Genomic DNA, 20,940 nt, shown 5'->3' on the forward strand with positions numbered 1-20,940 from the left:
AGGACGCTTTCTGCACTGAGCGTTCAGGCCGTGTACACAGGCGACCCGCACTGGTGCTTGGAACTAGCTTTCACCCGCCATCGACGTTTTATCCTGAGGGTTTTTAACAAGCTGCTGTATATTCTTAATATAGTTGCGTTTTGAACCACGTCTGATGTTGTTAATGTTCCAAATGGGCTTTTGGATCTTATGTGGCTCATTTGGAATCATAGGATAGATAATATTCATGGTCAAGACTTGGAAGGGAAAAATCAGAGAATCAAGAGGAGCTTGTATTAGATGTACCTTTCTGCATAGGCAAGTGAGTTAAAGACGAAAAGTCACCTTTATGGAAAGATATAACTTAAAAAAAAAAAAAGATGAGAGGACAACATGCAAATAATTCATGTCAAAACTTTTGTTTTCCAGGATCTAGTTCGGGTTCAAAATTGAAAAGTCCTGAACTGAGTTTAAAAGGCACCCAGCACGTCTTGCAAGCAGGCCAGACGCTGCATCTCACGTGCAGGTAAGCGCCCGTTTCGGGGGAAGCTAGCTGCATCTTCCCAAGGCGGGTGGAAGGGAAAGGCTGCCTCTCAGAGTGGAAAGGTAGGGACTTCGGTGGTCCGTGGTGATTCGAAAAGTGCAAAGCACGCGCGTCCTGCCTCATCTGGAGGGTGACTCGCCTGCGGGAGAGACCCACTCACTCAAGAGGAGACGGGGAAGGGTCGCCTGGAAGGACTTTGCATCTTCACTCTGAGCTGTTGGAAAGCTTTTCTAGATATGTGGCGTTTCTCTAAAGAACCGGGGGTCTACACTTAAGAAAGGACCTCAGAACAGCGGTCCCTAATGCCCTGAGGCCTGGGAACTGGCCCCTCCCTAACCGTGCTTCGCTTCCTTATCTGTGGTTGCAGGGGGAAAGCAGCCCACTCCTGGTCTTTGCCTGAAACCGTGAGTAAGGAGAGCAGAAGGCTGAGCATAACTCAGTATGCCTGTGGGAGCAATGGCAAGCAGTTCTGCAGTACTCTGAACTTGACCGAGGCCCAGGCAAACCACACTGGCTTCTATAGCTGCAAATATCTCTCTACACCTGCTTCGAAGGAGGAAACAGAATCTACGACCTATATATTTATTAATGGTAAGACTTCCATTTCCTACGTCCTGTTTCCTGTAGCTTCACAGTGGACCACTGGAAAGGGGGCCTTCCCTGGCCTGTGACAGAAAGAGGCCACGTAAGAGGTTCGAGCCTCGCTGTAGAAACTCGCGGAATGCATTTTGAATGCATTTCTTGAGTGTCGGTTTTAATTCTAATTTCCAAGGACCAGTCGGTCGACTGTATGCTCCCTGAAGGGAGAGATTCTTGTCTATTTTGTCCGCCACTGTATCCGTAGCACCTAGTGTCTGGCACGTCGCTGGATGAATAAACGAATGACGAGACCTTAGTTCTACCTCTTAATTATTGAGAAGCCCAAAACGGAATACGAGACTTTATTGTCCCTTAACACAATTGTATTGTTTTTTCTACTAAATTCATGAATGTTACGTTGCTGATGTCTCTTGAATGTTACAAAATTGGTTCCATTTGATGATGTTGTATTATTTCCTGTTCCTTAAGCAAGTATTATAATGATATAAGAGTTGCATGCGCCCTTATATAGTGAAAAGGGCAAAAGATAAATAGAAATCATTTTTCCATGATAATTTTTAGGGTATGGTTTCTCCTCCTTAGAGAATAAACAAAAATAACTAAACTGACATTCAGTGGGGAGAAAAGCAGAAGCCTTAAAGAAATTTAAGTTGACAACAGAAATGGATCCTTGGGGAGGAATGAGGCCCTGCCGATTGGTTCCTTCTTGTTTAGTTTCAGCCAATTTCCAAAACTTTTCGAGGGATTTTAAAAAACAACAACAACAACAATAAAGAGGCTCTAGAAAACAAGGCGACATTTTTAGGTACTTCGGACACAAAATCAAGTTAGAAAACAAAATAAAAAAAATCCACCATCAGGATCGAGAGCCTAAATTCACCTGGCGGGGCCACATCCAAGTGACTTAAAGAACTGGCGATCGCACAGAGTTACGTTTTGGTGGGAATCCTTTTTTAATTTTTGAAATAAGGCAGCTAGCCAGCGTTTTCCCCAGGCGTGCTATGTAACCGTCAGAGTCAGGACTGGTCTGGGGAGACAGCGGGACAGTTGTGTGGTGTCGGTGGCAATGCCCTTTCAGCTCTCACCAGCCTGATTTAGACCGAGCCACTTTTCCGTGCCTGCCTCTCCAAACTCTCGTTTGCATGTTTTGCGCTCTTCCAGGAGGGGTTGATAGCTGGCCGGGGAGGTGCAGAGCTAACGTGGGGCTTTCAGAGGCGTGTGTGTGGCTCGGGGAGGAAGCGGACTCAGAGCCCGACAGTGACATGCAGCCATCTGTTGCTTTTTCTAGTTCCACGTAGCAGGTTATGTTTCTGGCGCTCGTGGAGGAAAAGCCCACTGTTTTCCTGTCTTTCTAGGGGAGCAGAGTAAAATTCATTCCTACTAAAATTCTCATAAAACTTCCTCCTATGGGTTTATCAGAGTCTGACTTGTGAGTCAAATAAGTGAGTAAAAGAAGACCATCTTTTTTTCTCTCTCTAAAAAATAAGGTGAGGCCAGCTGCTCTCACCTTTAACTCCTGTAGTGTTGTTCACAGACCTCACGGGTTGACGAAACCAGAGGTAGAGAACGTGGAGCCCACCTTCTTCAGTCCCCTTCGATAATGAAAGAGAAACTGAGCGACTCAGAATTATTTCCATTTCAACCACACGACAAAGTAGATCTGGCAAATGACCGTTACCGCGGGTGTCAAATCAGTTGTCAGTCTAAGCCCCATGAGGGCACGGTCCATGTCTGTTTCGGTGACTTTTACCTGCGGCGTGCCTCCCTGGCACAGCGCCTGGCACATGGGGAGAACTCAGTGATGTTTGTTAAGGGAGTATCTGAAGTGGCTGACAGAGGCCGTGTAGGACGCTGCGTGGGAACCGACGTGGGGATGAGTCTCAGGCTGATGGAAACAGGGCTGTGACTGATGACCGACGTCTGTCATGAGGCTGGGAGGGGCAGTCGAGCCACCGTGTCACGTGTTCGCCACATCCACAGGCATTCGCGTAAAGTCCCAAATCCCAGTATCCCAGAACTCCTGCACAGTCTGGCTGGACCTCAGCAAACGCTCTATTTCAAAGACTGTTCTTGGAGACGGAAGGGTTGTGGAATGCATTGCTTGTGTTTCGTAGGACGTTACTACAGAGTATATGTGAGTACTGTGAATACTCTGAGTTCATTGGAAAAATCATTATGAGACTGATTATTTTAAATAGCACTAATACTAAAAGATTCCGAATTCACAATAGTAGCCACAGAAGAGCACCTGAATCTCCTTCGTTAATTAATTTAATCGGCAAACATTCAGGGGACACTTGCGATGTGCCTGTCACCGCGCTATGCGGACAGTAACTCTGACAGCGCCTCTTCCTGGTAGGGCAGTGTTGGCTTCGTCACCACATTTTACTGGACTCCAGTGCAGCTGTGATATAAGGCACTAGGCAGTGGTAACTTTCCCAAATATCTGAACATTTGACGCCATTTCCTGTTTTCATTATTTTACTAATTCTTTTTCTGAGAAAATTGGTCTTATGCTTCTTTTTATTGGTCTTCACTGCATTAGAGGTTTCATTTCATTCGGGGGCACAGGACTCGTCTGTGATGACTCAGGAATGTCTCTGGGATTCTTAAAACTCCAGCGGTCCCTAACATGCAGCTGTGACGGCTCACTAGATATTAAGGGGTTATCGCTAATTTGTGATCGGTGACTCTTAAAGCACGTTATTCTGTTTGGAGGATTTCTGCCCCTGATAAACACCTGCAGATGTGTGGGCATTTCATTTTGCTTTTCTACAAAGATGAGAAACACCGTTATTAAGCTGCTTAATTTCAGGCATAGATTTGGAATTTGATAGGGTTCCAAGAAAAAGAATCAGGGCCATACAGATCTGTCTACAAAACACCAAATCCAGCCGGTGGATGATAAACAGACGACTCCTTAGACGTTGATTGCCTACTGTGTGGCAGGTGCAGCTCCCACGCGAGCACGAATTCAGACACCAGCTCTGATACGCAGTGCAGAGAAAAATCAATATTACCACCTTATCATTACAGCTTGTAGAATCCAGGGAACCCTGGCATAAGTTATTCAGTTAATTTAGTTATGTTTGACCACTTAATTAGTGAATTGACTGCTAAATTAAAATTTCTCTTAATATAATGACAAAGAAGTTACTCGTAGTTTTTCATTTACACGAATGGTTGGATTTGCGTTACGCCATTTAATTCTCACGGCTGTCAGGAGTCGTCTTCGGTGAGGGACTGAGACTCACCCCACATCCCACATCTGGGCTACTGGGCAGTCACGGGGAGGTGTCAGCAGCAGGGTGAGGGGGTCAGGCTGTCCTCCAGAGTCTCCGTGGTAGGCGGAGGGCGGAGGGGGTGAGGCCGAGGCAGGAAGACCAGGCGGGGCTGCCGCATGCGGTGGCAGGACAGCTCGTGGCCCAAGGTCACCACAGTAGCTGTGGGGAAGCAGAGGAGTTGACGGTAGCTGTGGGGAAGCAGAGGAGTTGACAGACCGGAGGGGTTCCACTGGCCTTTGTGAATGCGTGGGTCGGGGTGCGTGAGGGAGAGAGAGAGGAGTCACAGCGACACTTGGAATTCTGGAGGGGCAACGGGGCAGCTGTCGAGCTGTGTCCCGCTCAGTCTTCGATGGGGGACAGTCGTGTCTCCTGACACACCCTCAGCTCGGTCTCGACAAAGGACTGTTGAACGAGAAGAGCTGAGAAATCCTGCACAGATTTTGAAAAATTCCGTTTGTGAAAATGAATGAAATCGTCTGATAATTCTAGCTACAAAATTCTGGGTCAGAAAGAAAAACCAGTTGTAAAGCACTCCTTAATGCTTTGCTAATTGCAAAATAAAACGATTTCTGGAAAAATCGTAGCGTTAGGGCTACTTAAGGAGCATTCATCCCTTCTACTGAGAAAAAAACAACATGCTTTTGTACTTTCTGACTCTTTGGTACAGATGAGACATTGGCTCCAGCTCAGCTTTTCTAAAAGTTAGAGTATGTCATTGAAATTATTATTGTGATACGTGAGTTGTGACTGTAAAGCCAGCGAAGTTTTTAATGGCATCTCCGAAGTACTGATACTTTGCAATGTCTCCAGTGTAGTTAGAAGACCTTGAACTCAGCGTGTTGAGCTCCCCACACTGTGAAGTCGGCATGTACCCTGCCCTCTGGAGGCTCAAGCCCTATAGGGCTATTTAAGCGCAATGTCTCCTCATGAAAAATTATAATCGGAGGGGTGTGTTAGGGTTGGGCGGACATACCCTAGTTCTTTCCCGTTAATGAAGCTCATTTCTTTTCTTCTGCTTCTCTTCACTTGATTGCTTTTCTCTGAGTCTATCTGAGCAAGTGGACTGGAGCATTTTCATAAGAGATTGTCTTCCATTGGTTCTCCCGTATGTATTCAACTGATGAGCTCAGCATAGCCGCTTAATTTCAGGTAGAAAATGGTCAGACACACTGGATACATTATTGAAAAGCAGTAGAATTTCTAACAACCCAGATATTCTGGGAGAGAATAATCAACATGCCTTCGCATGAGTATACTTAGTGGAAAATCGTCCTACCTGGACATGGGACCCCGAGCAAGTGAAAACATAACGGCTCAGATATTCTGAGAAGGATTCAGTGTTCCCATTCAGAGAGCACTTCCCACGGTCCCAGAGGGCTTTTACGTATCTCTGAGAAAAACCAAGTTGGTATTGTTTCTGACATTTTATGTATGAGTAAACGGCCTCGGTGGTCGGCACGGGGTACACAGAGCTAATAAAGTGACAGGCCAGGAGGAGATGCGGGTCACGTCCCCACTGCACGAGAGTTTCAGCCATCAACTTCAACCTATGAACAGTTGTTGTTTTAATCTTTAAGATGATAGGTTCTACAGTCGTTAACCTTTTTATAAATTTCCGATTTAACTTTTTTCTTTTACTCTGAGGAATGATAGGTTCAGCTCGCCCCTGAGCAGCAGACCTTAGAGAAACAAGCCTTGACCCCACAGAGCTTGGCGTTGCCCCCGAGGGGACAGAGCTTGTTTTGGCACCATCTGCACGCACACGGTGTCACCGCTGCATTCCAGCCCATGCGGCACGGGAAAGCGACCCACGTCTATTTTCTAGGTTGGGCAGGGCTTTAAAAAACTGCGTCTTTCTAGGGAGGGAGACCCACATCCGGGTCCCGTGCAGCCCGCACGCCCCATGCTCACACTGCTGGTTCAGACCCGGCTCGGACGCGCTATGGAGCACACGGGAGGCGCTTGGTCCATGCTGCCCAGCTCGGTGCTGGCTGAGCAGCTGGCATTAGTTGCCCCACTTGCCACAGCGGGTGGCAGGCCTCATCAGCACGGCTGTCACAGCAAGGAGGGACATGGCTGGAAAAAGTAGCAAAAAGGGGAAGGGATGAGGTACAAGTTAGTAGCTACAAATAGTCACAGGGATGTGGAGTATGGCATGGGGAGCAGAGTCAACAGTGCTGTGATGGTCGTGTGCGGTGCCAGGTGGGTGCTCGACTAAGGTGGGGGGTCACCTGATAAATTACTATTGTACCGTGTATCTGAAACTAACATAAAAATTTTTAAATAATAAAAATTAAAAAAAGAGTAGCCATCTGAGGATTTACTCACAGCCTCGTGGCTGCCACTTTTCCCTCCGTGGTGACAGTCATCTTTGTCAGCTGGGAACGCACAAAGGAAGTCAGCATTCCAACCTAGACGAGAAGGAGGGCTTGCTCCTGCCCACTCCCCCAGACAGCACTGTGCAGGTCAGAACTGTGACAGGCACAGAGATTGCATCGCAAGGCCGCACAGACTTCCAAAGCCCCTGAAAACATTTCAGTGGAATCATGGTCATATTTCTGTGAGAGAAGCTCTAAAAAGGAAATACTGTTTCTAGTCATCAACATTCCCCTCCAAAGGAAAACAGGCTTAAACGGTTTACATTTTGTAGGAAGAAAACAATTAAGAAACCGGCTTTAAAAAAAAAAACCCTCTTAGCCACATGAGTTGGCGGAATTCTTGAGGTGTGGACTTCTCAGCAAGTGTATGACGCTGTGTATTGATTCTTGCCCGGTTAATTTCTAGAGTCCTCACTAGTTTGCAAGGTCAGGTTTCAGCATGTACTCCTCGCCCTCCCCGCTCAGCCACAGGGCCCCCCATGCCCCAACTCACGCAGCCGAGACACGGCTCCTCCCACCGACTTTCCGAAACTCGCGCGGACCGGTCGGTCAGTAGGAATTGGTTTCCAAAGTGGTGGTCAGGGACTGTCTGAGAGTCCGACCCTCACTGCCGCCTCGGCCCACGGTTGTTGAAAAGGAAACGTGTGGTCACCTCCCATCGCCCGGACGCGGCGGGTGCAGACAGGCCGTTTGTCATGCCCGCGTCACTGCCTGACGTGTGTGACAGATGGACACACAGAGTCGACATGCCTGGAAACCCGGCTGCGTTTGCCAAAAAGGCAGCCGGCTGAGGCTCGCTTGCATTTCCAGAGTTCTTCTTCCAATGGTCTGTAAAGAATCCCTAGGAATTTTCTGGCCTGTCTCTGCATACAGCTTTATCAAAAATTTAGGACGAGGTCAGGTTTCGCGAGCATTTCTTTGTCATTCTCCTAAAGTTATATAAAAGGGGAAATGAATATTTCTAGGATTTAAGATATATGCTGATTTCTAGGGAAACAGACGCCTGTACAGCCTGCTTCCGTGTTCCCTCAGGGCTAACGCATGAATGACATTATCCGTTCTGTCCGTCATGGGGACAGCTGATGAGGCCGCATGGCTAGAGGTTGGAGAAGAGTACTTAACTCTATCCACTCGCCTCTCGAGCTCTACCTGAAGGTTCGATGGATCACACTGTCGATATGTTTAAGCCTTGCCATTTTGCAGTTCCCGTCTAGAAACGTCTGTCATGTGACCACAGGGGACTGTGACCACAGGAAACACGTGACTGAGACAGAGCCAGTCATGCTGGTGACTTGGCTGGCAGCGTCGCGCCTTCTTTCCTCAGCCCCCCAGCCCCCCGACCTTGTGTTGGCCTAGCACGGTCCTAGGAGTTTCTCCCTTAGCACTTGGTGGCACCTGCCAAATGCCCTGCCAGTCCTTCGGGAGAGAGCACTCCCTGGCACCCCATTAAGCTCCATACCGGAAAATGTGGGCGCGCCAGCTGTCTAGAGCCACGCTGCTAAGTTTTGCTAGCGAAAACAGTTGTGTATCACCAGGCACTGAGTACAACTACATAAATGCTCAAAAATAACCAGAACGAACAGTCCTGACTGAGTCCTTTGGACATAACCTGAGACTTTGAAAGGTTAGCGACTGACGTAGAATTACGAAATCTCAAGACGGCAGCGAAGTCCAAAGGTAATAAAATTGACCGTATCCTCCCGTTTTCCCCCTGCGGAAGCGAGAAGTGTGGAAACGAGAACATCAAAACTTTATGGTTTTAAGAATTTTTTAAAAAATCTCTTTCAAGTAAGCTTTTGAGAAAATTGAGCAAGGGACTTTTTCAGGAGAAATCCCCTTCCGCTGCAAAGGCTTTGAGTTTCTGACATTTTATAACTTCCTTTAACAGAGACAAGGAGACGCCCGCCTGCCCGCGGCCGGGAGGTGACCCGTCTGGGTCTTCACGGTCCGCGCGGTTCCGACGCGTTGTCCTTCACCGCTTAGGGCTTCTGTTCTGTTGCCTGATGCATTTTCGCGGGGTCCCCTTGGCAGCCTTCTTGGCTCACTCACTGCGCTCTTCACAGTCAGTGATGACTGAAGCCAAGACGCCCCTCCCTCCCTCCCTTCATCGAATGTCAATTAATAAGCTACCCGGAGGCGGTGTGACCTGGGGTTCGGCCTGGGTCCAGATCCCCGTTTCGGTACCTGCTGGGCCTGTGCACGCCGTCCTCCGCAAGGACCACGGTTCACACTCGGGTCTCGCCCTGTGCAGGTCGCTCTTGAAGCGCGTGGTGTACGTTAACGGGCCCAGAGGCAGCACCGTCATTCCCTGCCTTCCCGCGGAAAGGCTAAGTGACCGGCCATGTGACCGGTCACATAGCTCGCGCGCGGCCCAGATGGCGAGCGAGGCTCTTGCCGCGACTCCCCGCTCGCCAGGTTGCGCTCGCAGGGACCAGGCTGTGGCGGCGTCTGCTGCTGCTGCTGCTGTGGTCAGTTCCACCACTTCTGAGCCTCGGACGCCTCATCTGCACATGGGTCATTCCCGGGGTTGTGAGGAGATTCAATGAGACGATACACGAACACGGCCTGCACCTGGGAGGCTCGGTCAGGGGCCGTCGCGTTGTGGAGGGCGCTGTGCCGGGAGGAGCAGGGATTACGAAGGTGACACTCTCAACTTTCGAGGCGCCTGCAGTTCGGAAGGGCAAATGAAATAGGTTCCAACCGAGCACACTGCAAGGCACCATGGGAAGAGAGCAGTCTTCCCAAGGAGCACGGCCCAGGGTCGCTGTGTCTGGGGCCTCTGCCCCCCAGCTCTTACCCTCAGTCCTTTCTCTGGGGACCTCCCTAGGCTCCCCCAGACTAGGTCCGGCATGTCTCCTGAGCTGCTTTTGCAGAGAACTCACCTCTCACAAGCTCTGTGAGGGCCGGGACCGACTGTCCTGCTCACCGTGACCGCCCCAGCGCCCAGCACGGGGCCTGGGACCGGAGGTGCCCACCAGACGTTTGCTAGGTGCAAGAAAGGAACGCGGGATTTTTAAGTTATGCTAGTCTTACCTGGCCTCCTGGGCTTTGATGAGGACATTGAGGGCACACTGAGCAAATGAGCCAAATCGGGGAGCAGAATCTCACTTATCATGTGACAGAAGCATGAGCCACAAAATTTCCAACAGACTGGAACGGCGAATTGGGATCAAGACAGTGAGCTGTGACGGGAGGAAGCGCAAGGGCTATGTGTGGCTTGGGGGACCCACGATCCCAGCACGGGCAGGCGTGGCTGAGACAAGCCCTCCTGAGGGTGCCGTCAAGCTTCTAGGTGACCCCACCTTCACGGAGAACGCGATCCGCTTTGGACTGCGTTACTACACGTGCAGTGTTCAGGCAACGCATTTAGTTTCCGCTTCAGCAGGGGCGGTGAAAACAGGACTTCTCAGGAAACCACCGGACCCTCTGAACTTTACCGAGAACCCGGTACCTGCCTCGGGGTTGGGAGCATTAAGTAATTTGACGCTTTATTATTTTCATTGGCGAGGAACAATGGCAGGAACTGGAATGTTTCGTCTGAAAAAGGAAAGAATTAAATGGGAAAACAGGAGACATGGTGAGATGGTCTGCTGCACGGTGTCCTTAGGTGAGAAAGAGGTTAAGCTTCATCTCCATCACCCCAGATGGCAGGATCACTAAGGCGAAGGAAGGCAAGGCGGGCAGGTTCCGGCTGGACGTAAGCTAACCCTCTCTCGCGCGTAAAGCGTCCCAAAGTGGAGTGAAGTGTCTGGGGAAGTGGCGAGCTGCTCAGGGGTCCAGGTGTCCTGCGCAGGACAGGTGCCCGTTTGGTGGGACTGGGTGAGACGCCGCCTCGGGCCCTCCCCCACCGCTGAGACCTGCTTCGGCCTGGTGTGTATCACCGTCGTTGCCTGGCTCGGGTCCATTCCATATATCGTCTCGTTTCATTCCAAGAACCCAAAGGGATGAAGGCTGTTATCCGTCTCCTTTTACAGAAATTCAGTGCCATGTTCAGGGTGGCGAACGTGGCAAACTACTCGCCAAGCGCTGTCCCCTGGCCTGGCTGACTCCGAAGTCCCTGCTCTTTCCAGCACGGCCCCCAGAGGGGGGTCGCTGCTCGCATTCCGAGTAAATGCATAACGAGTCACCACGTCAGGGGTGGGAGGTGCCTGTCGCATTCCCCCCGAAGGGAAGTCGAGCCCCCGAGAGCCGCATGGTGGCACAGGCGTCTGCGCAGGACGTGGCACCCCACACACGGTGGAGGGACGTGTCGAGGCCGCCCAGGCAAGCCGTGTCTTGGCTAGAGAGCGGGGTGACCAAGCCGAGGACGGCTGCACCCCTGGGAGGACTTCATCTCTCGTCTCTGTAAGACAGGACTCTCTCCGCTTTGGCTGCTCTTGGTTCTGGGGTGCTTACTTATCAGAGACCCCGAAGAGTCCCCAGCCCCGTGTAGCAGAGGATGCTGAGAGGGCCCGACGGCTCCAGCTTGATTTTAACAGTGGGCATTAGTTTCTTGTTCCTAAGGTCTGTCAGAAGACCCCACGCTGACCCTGCGACGCTGGCCCCCCCACTGGCAGGGACATTTGAAGGTGTGAGGGTCACTCCCGAGTCACTCGGGGGAACAGGACGAGGTTTCGGTGTGCTGGACAGAGCGTGATCTCAGGTCAGGAAACCGGAACTCAGTTTTTCGCTCCGCCATTGATTTATTGCTGTGCTTGTGGGAAGGTCTCCTGCTCTCTGGGCCTCAGCTTCCTCTTCCGTAACACGAGGCAGTTTTCGGGTAGCTTAAAAGTCCCTTAACAGTTGTACAATTTTATGAGTCAGAGGCAGTGTCGATCATCATAGCACTTGAGACATGGCCAAAAATCTTAGCGGTGGAAGGAAAGAGACTAGGCCGCGAGAGCGCCGTGCCTTTTCCTTTCCTTCCTCCTTCCTTCCCTCCATCCCTCCCTGCATCTCTCCATCCTTCCTTCTTCCTTCCTTTCCATCCCTCCCTACCCCTCTCCCTTTCCTACCCTCCTTCCTTCCTCTTTCTCTTCTTTTGCGATGCTTCACTCGGCCGAGGGGCAGACGTGGCCGAGGTCGTCCACCCTGTGAACGCCGACATTGGCGGGATGGCTCTGCGTGCGCGCTGGCGGGCGAAGCTCCCGGGAGCACGGGGAGCCGAGGCCTTGGCCGTCCTCCATCCACGGTCCAGTCCGGCTTACCGTCTACGCAGCACTCCACGCGCTTCTACACCTTCGACGCACTTCATCATGTCTTAGCTGCGAACTCTTAAAAACGCTGCCCCTCCTCTGACCGCCGTGGCAGTTTCCGTGATGGGGAGGTGGGTGGCCCGTGCAGTGGCCTCGAGTTCGTGGGCCGTGCTCTGGGCACAGTGCTGGGGACAGGGGCCGACCACACTTCACCGTTTTCCTTGCTTCATCTGGTACCTTCTCCATAAACGTCAGCGGACGCTGGGTTGAGCTAGCCACCCGCAGGAGCAGGTTCACAGAGGATGCAAGAGGAAGGAACGGGGGGCCTGTCGCCTCGGTTCTCGCCACCCTGTCCCCTGTCCTTTTTCCTTCTGCTAAATGTGGGCCAACGGGCCTTCAGAGTGAGTGTTTGAGACAAGGCGAAACTACGTGTCTCTCTTTTGAAGAAAGACAGGTAGTCAGGAAAAAACTTGCTGAGGAATTTTGTACCACGCAAACAACACATGGAAAACTTTCTTCTTTTAGGATGGCATCTCGAGTCTGAAAGAGCACACTGTTCCCTGTGTACCGTGCTGTAAGGGAAACGCTGTGCCAGCCGTCTGCCCACATGGCAGACACCGGCACTGCGCCCCCAGCCCGCTGTGGTGGGGTTGTGCTCACACTAGGGTTTGGGGACCGATCCGCCCCAGCGGTGACAGTGGCTGTAGTTTTCGGGTTGGCGGTGATGAGTTTTTGTGATATTCGTCAGGATGATGAGGATAAGTCACTAGGAGACACTCAGCTGTCTACTCCACATGGACTCTGATACTCAGACACGTCAGCCAGGTGACTTCCCAGCTGAACGGAGGCGGAGGTGCTTCACATGTGACGACATGTGGCCTGCGCTGCCGCGGGGGACGGAGGGGCATGCCTGCAGTCAGAACGGCCTCGTCACAGGGGACAGCCCCCTTTGTCGTGCGGGCGGCCCACCCGGTTTGAAGGGGAGTGGGAGAGGAAGGTCGTAAGGACCCGTGAGGCGGGGATCTGTGGAAACGAGTCGGCTCAGGGGACAGTGAATGGGTCACTACTTCCAAGAAAGAACCCAAAGTTCTGTTTTCTTGCAAGATAAGTTTTTGAAATATAACTCACAGATCATACAATTCATTTAAAGTGTATGATCTCATGCTCTTTAGCAGATTACACATAGAAGCAGCCGTCTCCACGGTGAGTTTTAGAACATTTCGTTATCTCAGAGAGTCCCCCTACACTTCGGCGATCACCCCGTGTCCCCTCATAGCTTCCAGCCTTAAGTGACCACGGATGTAATTTCTGCCCCTACAGATTTGTCTATTCTGGATATTTCATATCAGTAAAATAGTAAAATATGTGGCATCTTATTATTAAATTAAAAATATAAGCACGTGCCGGCTTCTATCACGCAGCATGTTTTGAGGTCCATCCACATCGTGCCGTTCTCAGCCCTCGTTTCCTTTTCTGAGGAACAGCTGGATAAACTGCCCCGTAACGAGGTGCTACGTCCCAGCTCTCCGCAGACGGGCACCTTCCGGCTGCATGAGCAGAGCTGTGGGAACGGCAGCGCACAGTTTCTGTGCGGACACAGTTTTCACTCCTTAGGCAGACACCCAGGTGAGGGACTGCCGGGTCACAGGTGTGATCATCCCAAGACCAACCGGACTGTTTCCCACACAGGCCGCACCATTCCACTCCCACCAGCAGCGTGCGAGGGGCCCGACGTCACTGAACGGTCGCCAGGACTTGTTACTGTGTCTTCGTCACCCTAGCCATCCTCGTGGGGGCGAGGCGGTACCTCAGTGTGGCGGAGATGGGTAGTAGCTCCCGGATGCTCATGATGTCGAGCACCTTTTCATAAGCTTGTTGGCCGCTCGTATAATCTTCTTTGGAGAGATGTCTATTCAGATCGCTTTTCCATTTGTTAATTGGGATGTCTTTATTGCTGAGTTGTAAGAGTCCTTCAAGTTATTATTATACATTAATAGATTTTATAATCATATAATAAACATTTTACATGTTATAATATAGACACATATTACCTATAATACCTAAAGTTTGGTATAGTCTATTTTTTTTTTATAGAGATAGATACAAGATGCGTGATTTGCAAATATTTTCCCCCATTCTCTGGGTTCTCTTTTCATTTTCTTGATAATACTGTTCAAAGCACAAAGGTTTACATTTTGATGGAGTCCGGCTGATCTATGTTTTTCTTTTGTTGCTCGTATCATATATAAGAATCCAGTGCCAAATCCGATATCTGAAGCTTGACCTCTGTGGCTTCTGCTAAGCGCCGTACCAGGTTAGCTCTCACGCTCAGGCCCGTGGCCCGTCGGGGCTGGTGTCTGTGAGCGGCGTGAAGGGCCAGCCCCATTCTTCTGCACGTGGCACTGCTCCAGCTCCGTGTGTTGCAAAGACTATTCTTTCCCCATTAAACGGTCTTGGCAGCCTGACCGAGAACCAACTGACCATACGCTCGTGGCTTATTTCTGGACTCATTTCCGCTCCATTGGTCTATATGTCGGTCCTTACACCAGTACGGCACTGGATTAATCACTATTGTTTCTCGTTTTAGTAGTAACTTTTCGAATTGAGGAGTATGTCCTCCAACTTTGTTTTTCATTTTCAAGGTTGTTTTGGCTATCTGAGTCCTTGCGATTCTGAGTTTTAGAATCAGCTTGTCAATTTCTGCAAAGAAGTCGCCTGGGATTTTGATAGGGATTACATGGAATTTGTAGATCATCTTAATAATATTAAGTCTTCCAATCCATGAGCAAAGTTTTCTTCCACAGTGTTTTTTTTGTTTGTTTTTGTTTTTTAGTTTTAGAAGTTTTAAACTTCTTTTGTTAAATAGACTCTCAAATTCTTTATTCTTTTTGATGCTATTGCAAATGGAACTTTTTCTTATTTTCAGATTGTTCGTTACAAGTATATTGAAATATAATTCATTTTTGTATAATGATCTTGGATCCTGCAATTTTGCTGAATTCATTTACTAGTTCTAATAGTTTCTAGTGGATTCCTTAGGATTTTCGATATACCAGATCATGTCATCTGAAAATAGAGAAAATTTTACTTCTTCCATTCGAATCTGGAAGAACATTTTCCTTCCTTCCTTCCTTTTTTCCTTCCTTCCTTCCTTCCTTCCTTCCTTCCTTCCTTCCTTCCTTCCTTCCTTCTTTCTTTCCTTCTTTCCTTCCTTCCTTCATCCCTCCCTCCCTCCTTCCTTCCTTTTTTCTTACCTGACTGCACTGGCTGGAACATTATCCTAGCGTTATTCATAATAACCACTAAACCTCTAGCACGACGTTGACTAGAAGTGGCGAGTGGACAACCCTGACTTGTTTGTAGCCTTAGGAAAAAAGCATCCTGCCTTTTGCCGTGAAGTGTGATGTTAGCTGTGAATTTTTCTTGAGGGTGCCCTTTATCAGGCTGGGGAAGCTCCCTTCATTCCTAGTTTGCTGTTTTGTTTTGTTTTGTTTTGTTTTTTAATCATAAAAGGGGTTTGGATTTTGTCAAATGCTTCTTCTGCATCTATTAAAACTTATGACCATAAGGTTTTTATTTTTTATTCTACTTACATGGTATATCAATGACACTGATTACTTTGGGGAAGGTAAACCAACCAAGTTCCCTTCGGTCGTGGTGCGTGATTATTTTAATATGTATTCAGTCTGCTAGTATTTTGTTGAGTTTTTTGGCATCCACATTCATTAGAGGTATTGATCTGTAGTTTCCTTGTGACATCTTTGATTTCAGTATAAGGGTAATAATGGCTTCAGAAAGAATTGGGAAGTTTTCCCTTCTGTTCTATGTTTTAGAAAAGTTTGTGGAGAATTGGTATTCATTCTTTAAATGTTTGATAGGATACACTTGCCCATTGGGCCTGGGCTTTTCTTCATGGGCAGCTGATTACTTTGTGGGCAGTCTGATTGCAAATTCAGCCTCTTTAGTTATAGGTCTGTATGGGTTGCCCGTCTCTTGTTGGGTTAGTTTCAGTAGTTTATGTCTCTCTAGGAACTCGTCCATTTCATGTTATCTAATTTATTGACATATCTAAGTTCCTTTTTAATGCTTTTTATTTTAGGAACGGCAGTAGTAATGTCTACTGTTTCATTTCTGATTTTATTCACCTGTCTTCTCTCTTTTTCCTCGGCTTGTCTGGCTAGAGGATTGTCGGTTGTGTTTATCTTTTCTAAGAAGTAGCTTTTAATGTCATGGATTTTTCTGTATTGAATATTTTTCTGTTCTCTATTTCGTTAATTTCCACTTTTATCTTTATTATTTCTTCTCCTCTGCTTCGTTTAGGTTTTGCTTGCCGTTTTTTACCTAGAGTTCCAAGGTGGAAGGCTTAGAGGCTTGATTTGAGATCTTCCTCTTTTTCAATCTAAGGTCACAGCTGTAAATTTCCCTCTAAACATTTTTTAGCTCCATCCTATACGTTTCATTTTCATTCATTTCAAAGTATTTTCTAATTTCCTTTTCGATTTCTTCTTTGATTCATTAGTTATTTAGGAGTGTGTTGTTTAAATTCTACATATTTACGAGTTTCCCGACTAGTCAGAGAACATACTTTGTATTATTTCTATCCTTTCAAATTTACTGAGGTTTGTTTTATGGCCTTGCACGTAGTTCATTCTGGGGAAAATTCCGTGTGCACTTGAAAAGAATGTACATCGTGCTGTGATGGGCAGAGCGTCCTGTAGATGCCTGCTAGGTCCAGCTGGTGATCGGTGTTGTTCGAGTGTGCTACTTCCCTTTTGGACTGCTGTCTAGGTCTACCCATTATTGAAAGCATGATACTGAAATCTGCTATTATTGTTCCATTGTCTGTTTCTCTCTTCGTCTCTGTCAGTTTCGCTTCACGCATTTTGGGGCTCCGTTGTTAGCTGCACATGTGTTTGTACTTACTACAGCTTCCTGACTGATCGACCCTATTATTATGACAAAACGTCCCTCTTTAAATCTAGTGACATTTCCAGTTTTAAAGTCTACCTTATCTAACATTAGTATAGCTATTCAGCTTTTCTTGTGGTTACTCCAAAGCTGTTTTGATTTCTCAAAGGCGTTGATGGGCAGGGTCGGTCAGTGAAGAAATTGCTTCTTTTTCCCCCTTTTTGGCTCATATTTCACATGAAATATTTCACCAATGAATACACCCTCCCTGAGCAAGTAGATATGATTCATGACGCGAAGACCTGCCCGATGTGACAACTCTTGGGTTTAGATAGGACCCTCATCATGGGTTGCCTCATTCATTCCCTGTTCTCCTCGCTTCGTTCTCAACAAATTAAAATTGTATCTTTTAAAATAACTAGGAGTCTTCCTGACCAGGACTTAGAGGTAAGGAAAACGAAACTAAGGGGAAGAGAAATCAGGAAAAGTTTATGAAAATCACGGGAATAAACAAGTGCTAGGAAACAAGATGTTTACTCTTGAACCCCTCGAGTCAGAAAAGCTCCCTGAATTCTCAAGTCTGAATTCTCGGGGTCATTCGCTTGCTCCAGACTCAGAACTCTCAGGTGATGCAGTGCGAAGTGAAGCGGAGGGAGGATGGCACGTGTCCGTGCGCCCTACTGTGCCAGAGTGACTACAGATCCAAAAGGAATTCAAAAAACATTAAAAAGCGGGTACCGCGAGCGAGGGTCCCTGTGCGACCTTCTCGTGTCGGAATCCACTTGTCCTCAAGGGGGACGGCCCAGATATCCCCTCTGCGTGAGAAAACTTCATACTCTGTGCCAGTTTCCTGTCGCTGCTTTGAGCTCTAAGGCTTCAGAGAGGGGAGGGGAGTGTGACCTCTGCCCAGCTGTGTGCTGGCACAAGTCCCTGGTGACAGTGTGTCTTTGGAGTAGCTAGCTCCTCCCTGCTCCTTCAGTGACCAGCCAATTTGGTCTCAGGAAGCCACTCCACAGTGGTGGCTGGGTTTGGAAGTCATTTTTAATTTTGTGACAAAGACAAATGTGTCCTATGGGAGTAGTGAGTGGTTTTACTGGTGATATTAATGGAACCGTGACCTCTTCTGTATCTGGGGTCCTACAGAACAAAAATGTTTGTATTCTAATATGTCAGGCAAGTTCATTCTCAGCCCTTCCTTGAAGCAAACTATGGAGGAAATATACTATTAATAAGCCCAGAGCACACTGCTTGTGAGCGTGTGTGTACCCACGGCCCTGAGCTCGTTTGTGAACGCAGTGGCTTCACAGTGCCCCTGTGCATTTTGAATTGTGTTGGGATGGACACAACTCATTGAAGTCCTGACATCTCCGAACAGAATCGTTGTGGGTGGGCCTAGTGCTGGAATTCACATTGGTATTTAAGGGCCAGTAGCTGTAGTAAAAATTCAAGTGTTGGGGGATCCAGAGTGATGGGGGGGAGTAACTCCAGAGCCACACTGAACGAACCCCTTCTGTTTTCCTTTGGGACTGGCGTTCACTAGCCTAGAAACGACCGATGTTTACTATTTCCTACGGGAACTTCAGTGCCGGTGTCCTTGGTTGAAAATGGTTGCTTAAGGAGACAGTACGTGAAATGTGAAGGATTTACAGTTTAGTTACATGAATTAAACCATTTCCTGGTGTTTGTGTTTACCTTGGGACTCACAAAGGAGACAAAAATATAGACTCACAGGAGGAAGGAAAGGAATGATCAAATCTCAGTAGTCCCTGCCTGAATGTCTAGCTCAGCAGCTTTATTTAGGGGAGGAATTTCGTGCTGATAAGTGAATCTTTGTCTCTGTATAATTAACTTTTCCTCTCTGCATATGCTACTACGTGCATTGAGCTTCACTAATAGACATGTAACTATTAACTATGACAGTTGGTGTCTCATCTTATTATATTGGACGAAACTAAAGTAAATTAAAGGCGAAATTTATAGTTTCTCTCAAGTAAAAATGGAAGGTGCTTTATAACACAAGACTTAAATTCGATGATTAAAAGTGTTATTATGATGCACGATCGTTCTAGAAAGTCTGACAAATACGGAAGAAAGTAAATGAGAAAATAACAACAACCCATAAGATAACCATGAACATTTTAGCATATACATTTTGCCTTTTTTTGGTACCGTTATATGAATACATACTTATAGCTTTACAGTTAAGACTATGAGTATAATTTGTGATTTCCATGTATCCTAATGCCCTCTCTCCGTATGTTCAAGTCTTTCAAAATAATAAGAAAAGTAAGAGCTGACACATATATAGTACCATCTGCAGGACACCATTCTAAGTGCTTTTCATACATTAATCCATGCAAGCCTCGTTATAACCCTTTAAAGCAGATTTTACGAAGGAGGCGCAGAGGGTGAGGTGGTTTGCCTCGCGACTAGTAAGAGGCAGAGCAGAGACTGAGACCCGGGTTATACAGTATGTGCCCTTAGCCTGGTCTGACTCTGCGCCTGGGAACGGCCCTGTCCCCGTCCTGTCGGGCCCCCCTAGCCCTGCCTCCTGCTGGTCATCCTGTTCGAGGAATTCTAACACCAGACGGTATGACATGGGACATACTTTCCCCAGAACATGTAAAAACCAGCCCGGGCTCTGGAAATCCATACTGCCTGCAGCCTCCAGCCCTTCCCGTGAGGGGCTCGTCTTTCAGAGGGGCGGCTGGCTGAGACTGGCCTCCGGGCCTGGCTCTGTCCGGGCTGGACAGCTCGTCTGTTCACACCCCTGGTGTCTCCTCTAGAAAATGGGGTTGGACAGCCCTTCGCTCGTTTACTGGCTCGTTCACATGTTCATTTATCACACACGAGGCATTCTTCCTCTATCCGCTCTCTCTGGGAATCCGCCATCCCGTGCGTGGCCAGAGAAGTACGCAGCCGGGTCAGGGTCAGTGCGCTCCATGTGACAGGAGGGGGCTGGGGTGCGGGGCGAGCCCCCAGGACGGGCAGTGGTGCAGGGTGTGTGTGACAAGGGGCTGGCTGGCAAGGCTCCCCACAAGATGAGTATGAATGACAGGCACCCAGGGGCGCGACAGGGGTTTGTGGTGACAGGCTCTCTGTGGGGCCCTCTCTAGTGTGTGTCAAACTGTCCAATCATCAGCAGACTACAGCAATGTCACTTTTCTTTTGGTAGGGGTGGGGGGTGGAGAGGGGAGGGGAGCTTAAAACTACAGAAATTTGTTGTCGCACGTTCTAGAAACTAGAGGTCCAAAATGCAGGTGTGGGGGCGCCACACTTCCTCCACCATGTGCCGAGGACGCCGTCCCTGCCTGTGTCCCTTCACCTGCAGCCTCCTCCCCCGACCTCTGCCCTGTCACCGCACGGCGTCCTCCCGTGCCTGTCTTCGTGTGGCCTTCTGTTTACATATCGGACCAGGGCCCCACCCTACTTAACTGAAATAACCGCGTGGGCAATGACCCTGTCCCACCCAAACGAAGCCCTGCTCTGCCATCCAGAGGGTCGGGACGAACACACATCGCGGGGACGGGGCATGGTGCAGCCCATAACCACCTCTGAGGCCGCCACCAAGTTGAGGTGACCGCTGCCTGCTTCCTGCTCTTGTTTCTCGGTCCGTTCCCATCTCAGCATCCAGAATAAGCTTCCTGGGGGCCAGCAAGCAGGTGGGGCCATGTGCAGTTTCAGATCGAGACGGAGTTAGCACAGGACCTCCTTCCGTCTGGGGGTGTCACTGGAGCCAAGGGGAGAAGGTGGCAGGGGAGAAGATCCTGCTGTCAGTGGACTGCCGAGGGCAAGGCCTTGGCGCACTGTGAGACGTTTGTAAAGGAGCCTTGGTCCGGTCCCCAGGAGAATTATGGGGAAGCTGAACAGGTGGTCTGAACCCTCCTGGCCCCTGAGACGCGGAACGCCACACTTCCTAAGGCTGGCACCCTGGCGATGACGAAGCCCCTCCAGACCCCTCCGCGTGCTCCTGCTCACGCTCTCCCATTAGCAGATAAGTGGTGCTTACGCAGGAAACAGACCCAAAACGGTACGAAATCCACGCAGATTCCCCGCTGCTCCTCTGGCCTCCG

General features: G+C 48.9%; 1 protein-coding gene across 2 annotated transcripts in view; it reads left to right on the forward strand.

Annotated features, from left to right (window-relative positions):
* The first annotated feature begins 344 nt into the window (after positions 1 to 344).
* FLT1 (fms related tyrosine kinase 1) overlaps positions 345 to 20,940 on the forward strand; it is a 130,501-nt gene continuing 109,905 nt past the window's right edge. For both annotated transcript variants that reach the window (XM_025046906.1, XM_015590144.2), the window contains exons 1-2: positions 345 to 505; positions 891 to 1,114. In XM_025046906.1, the coding sequence (XP_024902674.1) occupies positions 360 to 505; positions 891 to 1,114 (370 nt within the window). In that variant the 5' untranslated portion in view covers positions 345 to 359. The remainder of the gene's footprint in view (positions 506 to 890; positions 1,115 to 20,940) is intronic.

This window comes from Pteropus alecto, unplaced genomic scaffold (genome assembly GCF_000325575.1).
Source record: "Pteropus alecto unplaced genomic scaffold, ASM32557v1 scaffold80, whole genome shotgun sequence".
NCBI classification, from domain to species: Eukaryota; Metazoa; Chordata; class Mammalia; order Chiroptera; family Pteropodidae; genus Pteropus; species Pteropus alecto.